The sequence below is a fragment of the Anas platyrhynchos genome, chromosome 14, assembly GCF_047663525.1.
Source record: "Anas platyrhynchos isolate ZD024472 breed Pekin duck chromosome 14, IASCAAS_PekinDuck_T2T, whole genome shotgun sequence".
NCBI classification, from domain to species: Eukaryota; Metazoa; Chordata; class Aves; order Anseriformes; family Anatidae; genus Anas; species Anas platyrhynchos.
Window position 1 is genome coordinate 20,569,539 of NC_092600.1, and position 12,573 is coordinate 20,582,111.

The 12,573-nt window shown below is 54.6% G+C and overlaps 1 protein-coding gene and 1 long non-coding RNA gene across 30 annotated transcripts in view; both read right to left on the reverse strand.

Moving 5' to 3' along the window:
• The window catches only part of ABLIM3 (actin binding LIM protein family member 3), a 41,632-nt gene extending 36,260 nt beyond the window's left edge, over positions 1-5,372 (reverse strand). For 7 of the 29 annotated variants that reach the window (XR_011803331.1, XR_011803334.1, XR_011803332.1 and 4 more), the window contains exon 1: positions 4,900-5,365. Coding sequence is in view for 24 of the 29 variants with exons in the window: in XM_072023171.1 (XP_071879272.1) it covers positions 4,900-5,029 (130 nt within the window). In the remaining 5 variants the exon portion in view is untranslated. Of the gene's footprint in view, positions 1-4,899 lie in introns of all 29 variants that reach the window. The other 22 variants (XM_072023170.1, XM_072023181.1, XM_072023164.1 and 19 more) reach the window with 10 other exon arrangements.
• Positions 5,373-8,400: 3,028 nt separating this feature from the next.
• LOC110351772 (uncharacterized) lies at positions 8,401-9,930 on the reverse strand. The gene is made up of 3 exons (XR_002399588.3): positions 9,738-9,930; positions 8,836-9,175; positions 8,401-8,691 (listed from the first exon to the last, which is right to left on the reverse strand). It is a non-coding gene; the product is annotated as an uncharacterized lncRNA (long non-coding RNA).
• Positions 9,931-12,573: the final 2,643 nt, after the last annotated feature.

Sequence of the window (12,573 nt, forward strand, 5' to 3'; positions counted from 1 at the left end):
GCTCACACCTTGAGTCCCAGCCTGGGTTGTGCTCATCTCACCCAGGCTGCATGCACCACAGAAATCTTCCAGAAATTCACTGTTGTGAGAACACATCATGCCCCCCCCCCCCGCCCCCCCAAATGAAATACAGACCTCAGTGGACTCAAAATGTGCTGAGGAAGGGCTCCAGAGGCATTACACCAACAGCACCTTTCCTGCCCACAGCAGCCTGGTGCTCCCCAAAATGGATCCCTTCTTACCGAGAAGGGAGATGGAAGCCAGCAGGATGGTTTCAAACCCACAAGATAAACACACCCTTTTACGTTATCTTGCTCCTTAGAGACACCTTCCTATCAAGGGCTTTCCCACTTGTCTAAGCCTCAAAAAAGGTGTTTCAAAATGGAAGGAGAGTAAAATGTGCATGAGCAGAAAAACAAGTGATGCTTGGGGCTCAGAGAAGGGCTTTGCCAGGGTAAAAAGGGCAAGAAGAAAGGAAGGTCAGGAAGGCTGCATAAGGAAACCGTAGTATCAGCTCCCTTTTCGTTCAGACCTCTGCCTCAGGCAGCAAAGAAAGCAAATCAATTCCCAGCCCAGGGCTTATGGCTGATACTGACAGAGCATGCAGACTGTAGCAGAACTGAAAAATGCAGGTATAAGCTATAACCTATCAAAAACCTGAGCCACCATCAAATATATGGGAACCATACGTCCAAGCTGGCTGCCACACGTGCTCAGTTGGGTACTATTGAGCTTCAGACAGCCCTTTTCTGGAACAGAAAGCATGTCCATCAGGGCTGTGCATCAGGGCACACAAGCTCTCCTACTTCCCCAGTGATTTACTGAGCCTATGGATGCAGAGGCCGGGCACAGGAGGACTTGGGACAGCCTGGATGCCCTCCAAGCAAGAACAACCCTCTCTGCTGCAGGCTGCCAGCTATCCCTGCCATGCCTACCCTGAGCTGTTTAGAAGCAAGCTTTCCAGGGCTAAAACATCTGGATTTGGACTCTGCCTTCCCTATAGCTGCCACAGTCACTCCTGGTCCCCTTCTACTCTGTAAATCCTCCCTCTTCCATCCAGCACTCTTTCCCTGGGCCCTTGCCATCACTACTCTACCCCCAGGATGCCTTCCAGAGGTGCTGCCGTGCTCACAATGGAAAGACACTGATGTGTTTAGTCTAAAAATATCTAATTAGATGTTCCAAGCACTTCATTATGGTATCGCCATGATAGGACTACAGGGTCTGGCAGGAGCTTGGTGGCTTTGCCTTCCCAGAGACCAAAAGGCAGCATCACAGCAGCTCACTGGTAACAGGACAGTCTGTCATTAGCCCAGCCTGCTGGCATCATAAAGACAATTATCTGGCTAAACTGATCACTGTCATTAGAAAACTTGCTATTTGTTTTATAAGAGCATGGCAGGCCCTTGAAATAATTCAATTGCCCCAATTGACTTTCCAGCGTGCACTTCATTGGCCTGCAGGGCCACTCTCTGTGGCTTCTGCTCTTCAGAGGGCAAACTGCCAATACATAGGGCTTGCGGGGAGCCTGAGCAGAGTTTGGTGAGAGGACAGTGTCCATCCACCAGCCTGAGGACAGAGAGAAACTGTCCAGGCTCTGAGTTTTCTGGCAAAGTGAACACTATTGGTGATTGTCCCTTTTCTGGCTGTGCAGGAGAAAGGAGGGGATGATTTGTGGCAGCAGTCAGGGTCAGGTGTTAAATGAGAGGACTGAGATGTGAGTAGGGAGCCTGGAGGTCTCCTTGGTGCCCCAGTTCTACAAAACTCAGTGCTAGAGCCCTCCGTAGGGAAGCATGGGCACCAGGTGATATTCACAGCTGGTTTAGGAGAAGACATGTGAGGAAAGTAGCTTTTCACCTCTTGCCCTCTGCCCACTAAGCCATACAGGGCAGAGCCACAGCTCCTGGAGATGCTCACCCTCATGTGATTCCTCTTTAATTTCACGGGGACTTAACAGAGTTTGCTGGTAAACACCTTGCAACTACATATGCCTGGAGATTACTGGGTAATTACGCTTAGTGGATCATCACGTAACAGGTAACACTATTTAGGAATGGCAAAAATAACCAAGCAAACATGCTGCATTCATCAGTATCAGGGGCTGGGATGATCTGGGGAAAGTCTTCCACCTAGCATACCAAACCCCCTGCAAGGCCTCCTGACACCTTAACAGGTGTCAGCTGCTTAGAGGGAGCAGGATGGGACTTTCCTCCCCCAAAATGTTCTTGGGGAAATGCCAGAGCCCAGAACTGTGGAGGCTTCAGAGGGTGATTTTAAAGGATGTTCTCTAAGGCAAAGGCTAGTACCACCAGATCCAGCCTCAGCAGAGATGCAGCACAGTGCTGATAGACCTGTTCAGGAATGTATGAATCCATTTGCAACCAATTAGCAGTGCTAACCCAAGTGGGAGGTACAAATAGTGTAGTTACTGTAAATATCAACTCTATGTCCTCCAAGCGCTTGCTGTACACCGGGAGGCTGCATTCCCAGCCAGCACAACCCTTGCACCCTCGGGTCCCCTTGAGCTGCTCTGGAGCCTCAGGATATGAGTTCACATCCAAGATTAGGGGCCTACTTTTCCCCTTAAAGCAACATTTCCATATGGCTTTGCTACCCCCACATCACAGGAGAGGACACACATGGGGCATCCAATCCCAGGACCCACGGTAGGTGCAAAGCAAGTCCCTCAGCAAGGGCACACAAGACTCCTGCATGCTGTGTTTGGAGATGCACCTGCACAGCCCAGCCTGTGCACAGCAAATCCTGTCCTGAGCCCCCAGAGGTCCACCCAACAGTTTTGCACAACAGCAGGGCTTGAGGCCAGCACAGTGGCCAGCAGCCCCAGGCTTCCTGCCTCACATCACTTTGAACAAGACAGAAGCATTACCAAATCACACCAAGCAAAAAGGAAAGGAGAGGTGGCAACTCACAGATTAGGTGCACAGCAGAAGATAAGTGGGATAAGTGTCCTCATTGCATCAGTTTGGCAGCACCAAAACTTCAGTGCTGCAGCTGCACCTGTAGCTCATCACCCTGTCCACAGTCTGGCTTTGTCATCCATCCTCCTCCTCCAGTGTTCCCTCTCCTCACTTCCACATAGGGCTCAGCTCCCTCCCCATGCATGACACTGCAGGCAGGGTCCCCTCACCTCCGAGCCCTCCTCACAAGGGAGGCAGGCTGCAGAACCACTGCAAAGAGCAGCCAAGCTGCTTGTACCAGGTGTGGTCCCACAGGATGCCCACCGCTCTGGAAATAAACAGCAGCTGTTAGCAGCCTTTCAAACCTTCCCTAAGCCACATGGCTACCTAGGAAGGGGGAAAAGCATGTAGGCAAAGCCATCCAAAGCATTAGGCTGTGAAATCCAGATGCCAAGTCATGACCCAGTGACATGTCAGAGGTCACAGAGCAAGTCAGTGGCAAGAAAAAACAGTGTGCCTCCCAGAGGATACCCAGCTCCATGCTCACCGTCTGCCTGGCAGCCTCTGCTCGTGAGTGAGGGCAGAGCAACAGGCAGGGTGCAAGCCTGGGTTTGCCAGGACCTCTCTGCATGGGGGAGGAACGAGTAAAGGAATTTTGCAGCACAATCAGATAACCATGATATGTGGCACCATAAACAACCCTTATCACTATCAGCATCCAAGCTGGTTGTTAAGAGCTGGGAAGGAACCCCCAGTAGGAACAAACAAAATTGTCAGAATTGGCTTAGAGAAGGCATGAAGTCTCACCCAACCACTGTGGTCACTGGCCCCAGGGAGCACTGAGTGCCATCCCACATCCATCACTCAGAGAGAGGGAAGAACCTCTGCTACCAGGCATCCCACAGGGCTAGAAACAAACAGGTCCCCTTTGGTCCCTATCCAGGCACTACCAGCCACACTACCTCCCCCCTCTTCCCCCCCCCCCCCCCAAAAAAAAAAAGCTAGCTTGTGCCCCAGGTGTGGCTCATGCAGCTGGCACCTGGGAAGTTTTCTCAACTCTGACGCAGCCCAACAGATCTGGAATCACCTGTTCTGTTGCCTGCAGCCTGCCAAGGATTTTTTTCATGGTATTTTGCTTGGGAACCACCCAAGCCTTCAGATTGAGAAACCACAGCATGCCACTGGGACAAAGTCACTGCTCTGCTACTTACTGCCAGGGGGACTCCTCACAGCCCTGGGGACCCATAGGAGGGATAGCACCTTGTCCCAGGTGGGACACCCCCACTTGGGGGTCAGCACAGCTGCTGTGGGTGGGGGGTTGGCTGGGCATGCTTTTAAATGAATGGACCTGCCAGTGAGGTGGGCACAGCTGTTACACATCCTAACAACCATGAAAAAGAAGTCAGCTGTGACTTGATCAATCTTCCCAGACTTTGTAATGAGGCCACAAAACCACAGGTAAGCAGACCAGCAGCAGGTGCCAGTTCTCATCTTATGCAGCACATCTCTACGCCCTGCTTCTTTAGCGATTCATATGTAGTGCATGAGCATCTCCATCCCTCTCCCTCACCCATGCACAATAGGAACACCCAACTGCAGAGGTACATGTCTTTCTGTACCACACCTGGACTCTGCTCAGATCCCTGCTTTAGGAGTCTCCCCTTCCTCATTCCTCCTCCTTCTCATCAGCTGCTCCCCGGGTGTCTCTTCATATGTAGGCAACAGCGTCAGAAGTGAGCCTGCTACCAGTCAGAGTGCTCCTGGCTGCCTCTCCCCATGTTACATATCGACATTTTACTGCATGATCTGCCCTCCAATCCCCAGAAACATGAGCCAAGAAGTACTCATTAGAGATAAGCACCATGGCTCAGCCCACACGAAAGCAACCCTGGCCAAACCTTACCCTGTCAGAAAGCAAAATGGGGGGGGGGGGGGGGGGGGGGGCGGGGGGGGGAAGGGGGAAACGGACAACAAAAAATACCCAGCCCATTAGGAGTTGCCAGCACTGGTATCACATTTTCTTCCCGATTCCTCCCAGACAGATCCATGCGATCCCAGCCGCGTTCCCATAGCGAAGGGAATGGAGAGCCGTACTTACTGCTGGTGCTCATCCTGTCGGCCCTCCCCTGCCCTTCAACAAAGGGGGCAAAGATGCTCCGTAAATCCTTTTGCGCTCCTACAGCAGGAGGGGGCCTCCTCTCCCCTTCTTACAGGCGAGGGTCCTGCGCGCTCCGCCACATCCCAGGGCGGCCCCGAGTGCCAAATTCAAGGTCAAGGGGGATAGCGGCGGCGGGGAGAGGATAGGGATCAGGCTGAGGATGCAGACCGGCGCTGCCATGCACTGCGGAGCGCGGCCGCTGCCGCTGCTCTTATAGCGGGCGTGGGGCCTCGCAGCGCCGCTCCCCCCGGCCGCCCCGCCCCGCCCCGGTCCGTGCCGAGCCGAGCTGGGGTGGGATGGGATGGGGTAAGGTAGGGTGGGGTGGGGTGGACTGGGATCGGATAGGATGGGATAGGATAGGATGGGGTGGGGTGGGGTGGGCAGCGCGGGGCCAGACCCGATCCGGCTCGGGGGCTGCCTGCGGGGCGCCGCCGCGGCACCGCCGCCATCTGCTGGGCACCGCCTGTCCGGGCTACTGCCCGTCCTGTCTGTCCTACTGCCTGACCCGCTGTCCGGGCTGCTGCCCGTCCTCCTGCCCTGCTCTCAGTGCTGCCTGCTGCCCATCCTGCTGCCCTGCTTTCAGACCTGCCCGTAGCCCATCCCGCTGCCCATCCAGGTGCCCATCCTGCCGTCCTACCCGCTATCCATGCCACCACCCTGCCCATGACCGTGGAACTGACCCCAAGTCCCAACCCCAAGGCCTGACCCAAAGTCCTAGTGCTGATCCCCCAACCCCGAGACCCTGACCCCAGAGCTGAACCTGAGCCTTCAAACCCAGAGCTGACTCCAGACCCTGAGCTAACCCTGAGCCCCAACCAAGAGCCCCAAACCCGAACCCCAACCCCAGACCCTTGACCCCTTTGACCCCCCTCGATACCTTTGACCTTGAAAACATGACCCTGGAACCCCCAACCCATACCAACCCTGGACCCTAGAGCCGAGCCCTGGAACTGGACGCAACAATGAGGCCCAACCCTAAACCCCAACACTGAGCCCCAACCCCAGACTCTTGACCACAGAGCTCCCACCTCAGAGCTAAATCTGAGCTCAGACCTGAGCCCCAGACTCCATAGCTAACCGCGAGCCCAACTCCATAGCTGACCCAGAGCCCTATCCTGGAGTGGACCCTGAGCTCCAAACCCAGAGCTGACCCCAAGACCCCACTCACACTACACCCAGAGCTAACCCCGAGCCTCAACCCCAAGCTCTAACCCCAAGATCTAAACCTGAGCCCCAACCATGAGCCTCAAGTCCAAGCCCCAAACCTGGACCCTCGACATCGGACCTTTGAACCCAGAACCGCCACTCTGGACTCGACCCTGAAGCCCCCACCCTGGACCTGACCCTGAGACCCACACCCGGACCTGACCCAAGGACCCAGACCCAGAGCTGACCCCGAGTCCCAGCCCCAAGCCCCAACCCTAAGCCCCATAGCTGGGCCCTCTATCTTGGGCTCTCTACCCAGAAGCTTACCCAAACCCAAGCCCCCAGCGCTGGACCTGACCCTGAGGCATGGACCTGAGCTACGGACCCCAGAGCTGACCCTGAATCCCAACCAAGGAGCAGACCCTAAGCCCCCCAAACCTCAGAACAAACCCCAGACCCGGAGCCCTGACTCCCAGCCCCCAGCTGTGGAGCTGACCCCGGCACCAGAGCTAACCCCAAGCCCAAACCTGAGCCCCAACCCCGAGCCCCAACCCCAGACCCTCAACCACAGAGCCCCGACCTTGAACCCTTGACCCCAGACCCTCAACCCCGGAGCTCCCACCATGGACACTCAGGACATTCGACCCCAGAATCCCAACGCCAAACCCTTGACACCAGACCTGGGACCCCTGAGCCACTGACCCAGACAAGACCCTGGAGACCCCATCCCAGCCCCAGCCCCCAAGCACCTGACCCAGACCAGACCCCAGAGCCCCAGATACAGATTCAACCCTGAGCCCCAGACCCAGACCTGTGCCCAAGCCCAGGACTCTTGACCCTGGAGTTCACCCCTAGCCTTGACCCCAAGCCCAGACCCTGAGCTCTGACTACAAGCCCCCGACTCCAGAGATGACCCCAGACTGTAGACCCTGGCATCCCCACTCCTGAGCTTACCTCAAGCCCCAGCCCTGGAGATAACGCCAAGCCCCCAAACTGAAAGCTGACCCCAATCCCAGAACTGATCCCGAGTCCCTGAACCCATAGATGACCCCAAACCCAGAGCTAACCCCAAGTCCCAAACCATAGCCCCAAACCTGAGCCCCAACCCCATACCCTTAACCCCAGACCCTTGGCCCTGTAGCCCCCACCCTGGAGCTGACCCCAAGACCCAACCCAGCAGCTGACCCTAGCCCTGACCCAGGAGTTAACACTGAGCCCCCGAACCCAAAGCTGACCCTGACACCAGAGCTGATCCTGAGTCCCCAAACCCAGAGTTGACCCCAGACCTGGAGTTGACCCTGAGCTCCAAACCTGAGCCTCAACCCTGAGCCCCAACCCTGGACCCTCAACTGCAGACCCGTGACCCTGGATGCATGACTCCAGAGCCCCTGACCTGGACCTGACCTTGGATGTCCCTACCCCGACCCCCAGAACTGGACCCTAACCTGAGTCCCGAACCTGAGCCCTAACCCCAAGCCACACCCCGAACCTTGACCACAGATCCTTGACCCCAGAGCTACCGACCTGGACCCAATGCCAGAGCCCTTGCCTCAGACCAGACCCTGGAGACACCACTCTGGACCTGACTCTGGAGCCCCTGACCCAGACCAAACCTCAGAGCCCCGGACCCAGTTAGGAACCTGAGCCACAGACCCAGACCCATGCCTGAGCCCAGGTCCCTTGACCCCAGAGTTTGCCCCAAACCCTGACCCTGAGCCCTGACCCCAAGCCCCGACTCTGAGCCCCTGACCCTTGTAGTTACCCCAGACTGTTGACCCTGGAATCCCCACTCCAGAGATATAGCCCTGGACATGAGCCATGGACCATGGAGTTGACTCTGAGCCCTGATCCTGGCCCTGACCCAGGACCCAGAGCTAACCCTAAGCCCTATCCCTGAGTGCCAAACCCAACCCCCAGCCCTAAGCCACACCCCAGACCTGACCCTGGATCCCCCACCCTGGACCCAACCCTGAGCCCTGGACTCAAGCCCAAAGACGTGTACCCAGAGCTGACCCCTTGCCCTGGACCTGGACCCAAAAAACAAACACAAAACAAAACAAGCAAACAAAAAAAACCAACCTCAGAAGCTCAAGTGCTTACAGGTAAGCCTGACTTTGAAGAATGTTCTTAAGTACTTGTTAAGATTGAACAACAGGTTGTGTGAAAAAGGTGCATTAATGTAAATTCAAAAATTGCCTTGTTGTAAGTAGAAACAGATCTAGATAGATACTAGTGGCATGATCGTTACTTTCACTAAGTGGAAATTGTAAGAATGTGCTGTTCATAAAAGAAATGCTGTTCTCACAATAGGCACATCAAAAGTAGTATGAAGAAAGCCTGTCCTCTTCCCTACAGGTCTGCATCTTGGCTGTTGAGAAACTTTCTGAAGAGGTCCACCAATTTAAAGAGAATTGATCTTCCTCCTCACCTGTACAAACCAGTGTCTCAGCTATCGGGGTAAGCATCTTTCTGTGAAAGGCAGACGATAGAGTGGGTACATATGCCATGCCACCCTGTGGCACCCTACATGACCACAGAGAGGACTTCAAAAAAAGGCTCCTCAGAGCCAGAGGACACCCATGGAGCCTGTGGAGCCCAGGCACTAACACTCACCAAGCCCATGGACACCGCGGCGGAGCCCAGGTGCCAAGTCCTGCCGAGTCCAGCCGGGCCCCCAGGTGGACCCCTTGGGCGCTGAGTCCTGCCAGGCCCTGCAGTGGAGCCCAGGAGTCCGGTGGGGCCCCTGAGCTGCTCCTGGGGGTCCTCTGGGGGTCACTGGTCAGGATCCATGGCAGCACCCGGAGGCATGGGCCCGGCGTCCTCTGGGGGCCCACTGGGGGATGCCAGGCGGGGTCCACTGTGGCAGCCAAGGACCGCTGAAGTTCACCAGGCAGGGTCCGCGGCAGCTCCTGCAGTCCCGCTGGAGTTCACCTGGCAGGTTTAGTGGCAGCACCTGGGGGCCCGCCGGGAGTCGCTGGTCAGGGTCTGCAGTGGTGCCCGGGGGCCTGTCAGGGGTCCCCAGGTGGGGTCCTCATCGGTGCATGAGGGTCCACTGGGGCTCACCACGTGGGGTCAGCTGCAGCGCCCGGGGACTTGACGGGGGTCCTCATTATAATGAGGAACCACTGGAAATTAGAGCCACAAATCTATTCTGACCTAGCTGTAGCAGTACAGAGTGCAGCCTGCATTCAGGTGATATATGAAAGAGATGAATTCTCTTTCATATAGAAAAGGAGTGGTTGCTGACCCCCCCTGCTTCGAACCCTGGCAGACCCTGGGGCACAGCGGTGGACACTCCTCCTTTGAGCCCCAGTGGGCCCCAGGGTGCGGTGGTGGACCCCCCCTGTGAGCCCCGGCGGGCCCCTGGGTGCAGCAGCAGACCATCACCAGTGACCCGCAGTGCACGCCCAGGCATGGTGGTGGACCCCCTCTGCAAGACCCAGCAGGCACCTGGGTGTGGTTGCTGACCCACCCCTGAGCCCTGGTAGTCTCCCGAGCCTGCAGCAGAATCCCACCTGCAAGTGCTGGCGGGCCCACAGTCGCAGCCGTGGACCCCTACTGGCGAGTCCGGCAGGCCCCAGGGCGCAGCAGTGGACTCTCACCTTCCAGACCTGGCGGGCCCCAGGGCGCGGCAGTGGACCGCTCCTGCAAGCCTTGGTGTGCCCACAGGTGTGACAGCAGAACCCCCCTTTGAGCCCCAGTGGGCCTTCGGACATGGCAGCAGACCCCTCCCTTTGAGCACCGCAGGCTGTGCTGTGCTCCCAGGTGCGGCGGAGGACCCCTCCCCACGAGCCCCAGCTGGCCCCAGGGGGCAGTGCTGGACCCCCCCTGAGAGTCTTGGCGTGCCTGTGGGTGCTGTTGCTGAACCCCCCTCTTTGAGCCCCAGTGGAACCCCGGGCGCAGTGGCGAACCCCCACTTCAAGCCCTGGTGGGCCCCAGGGTGACGCGCGGAAAAGACTTCACAAACATAGGGTTGTAAAGTATGTATACTTTATTGCGGTTCACCGGGCGCACTGGGAATAGCTTCCCTCAAAAAGTGCGCACCTGCCTGGTCGTCTCTCACAATTTTATACACAATTTTATACACTCTCCTTCTCTGGTTCTTTCTCCCTACCTCTCTACTTTTCTGTCTCTCCGGACATTCACCCTTCCAGTGCCCAAACCTTTTGCACAATGCAAATTGATCCTTTCCTAACCGAGGTGGTCCCCACCTCTGTTTCCTTTCTCCCTTGACAACTACCACTATTCTCTTCTGCCCTTGCTTATAATCCTCCCTATTACTAAACACTCTCCATGCTTCATCTAATAGCACTTCCAAATTCCTGCTCTCTGTGGTGCGCAGCTTCTGGAGATTGCGCCTAGTATCTCCTGTTGACTGTCCCAAAAACAGATACTAGCTGTTGTATTCCTATCTCCGACCCGGGATCCAGCAGTGTGTGCATTACATCCCTCAGGCGATCCAGGAATTCAGATGGTGACTCGGAGGGTCCTTGCTTAATTGCATACAGAGCTGACCAGTTTATGGTCTTGGGAATGGCCCTCTCCATTCCCTTCGAAATCCACCCCTGATAGGCCTGCAACCTCTCCATGTGGACTGACCTATTTGGGTCCCATTTGGATCTTGAAGAGGGAGATACTCCTTAACATCCCCTCCTGCAACCTTATAATGTTCCTCAGCCAAATCTGCTGCAGTTTTCAGAATCAGCTGTTTCTCTGTTTCCATCATATATTCCAATAACAGCTGAATATCATTCCAGTCAGGGTTATATCGTTTGATAACAAACTGGAAATGTTTAGTTACCCCTATCAGATCGTTCTGGTATTCTTTGGCAACCCTCTTCCAACCCTCTAAATCAGTGGTAGAGAAAGGTACCCTGATCAGCATTGTTCCGCCGTCAGGTAATACTGCCTCTCAAAGAGGTGCCTGTAAAACAGATTTTTTCCTAGTACAGGAGGATACAGGACTGTCTGGAGGAGTCACAGTCTCATCTGAGTCATCACCCTGTTCCTGTGGTCAAGGGGGAGGCTTAAATACATCTATCAGGTCTTGTTCTGGTCCCTGATGAATTTTGCTTATCTTAGTACACCTCTGTCCGATGCTGCATGCTGAACAACACCGTCTCAATTTGCCTTTAAGTCCTTTATTGTTTCCTCGCTCAAGGGCTAACACCATGGGGTCCTGTGGAGGCACAATTCCACAGTCTCTCTGCCACTCTGGGTGATTTCGGAGAGTGAAAAACATCTCTGCATATGCAGCCTCATCCCATTTACTTTCTCTTCTCAGAAACAACATCAACTGTAATATAGTGCTATAATTAATAGTTCCATTTAAGGGCCACTCCTCTCTATCCTCTAATTTATAAAGTGGCCACCACTGATTACAATATTTGATAAGAGTTCTTTTACTCTCTGTCCCCCCTTCGCCCCACTATATCCCTCCAATGTGTAAGTATACATCCTAAGGGGCTTTTCTGTGAGATTTCTTTGCTTTGACTTTGTCCCATTCTAATCTATAGCAGTTAATGTTCCACCATCCTCTAAAGATCTGTTTACTAATTTTTCCCAATCCCTCCAAAATCCACAGTATATACAAATAAAATCAGGCAACCGCAAATCAACTGCCTGTAGATGATTACACCAAGGACATCTGAGCCTGAAAGACCGATAATATGCCAGAGCAAATTTAGTTCCCTTTGGCATACACCCCAACAGCAGTTCTTATATTACACTATATTTACATATCTTTACAGATGTTTAAAAGAATACTTAAACAACAAATGTCCGGGCCTTTACAAATACAACATACAATTATTATTCCAATTAGAATTATTCCCCCAGCAGCTGCAAACACTGTAACAGTAATCATTAAGGCTCGCTTACCCCCCTCCCATCTCTTTTCACAATCTTCTTGTGGTTCCTGGAACCAGGGTATAACGGCTTCTACTCAAAAACCTCGTTTGGCCACTCTATTGGCCACCTTCCGCTTGGCTGCTCTACTAGCCACCTCCCAGTATGTCCTCGGGGTTTATGTCGTGCGCTAGACGTCTCTATGCAGCTTATTGACCTCCCCGGCCAATTGGCTTACCTTTATTAAGGCATACCGTTTGTTCGCAACCACAGGATCTTCTTCTATCCCTGCAGTGAGCAGCTGGGAGAGGAGATCCTCCGAGAGAGAAAAAGGGGCACAGGGTGCACCTAGGAGGTCCGCTCCACAGTCGATCCCGCAGCTGAACAGAGTTAATAGGGTTGTAAAGTACAACCCTAGGGTTGTAAAGTAGGTATACTTTATTACGGTGCACTGGGCGCACGGGGAATAGCTTCCCTCAGAAAGTGTGTGCCTGCCCAGTCGTC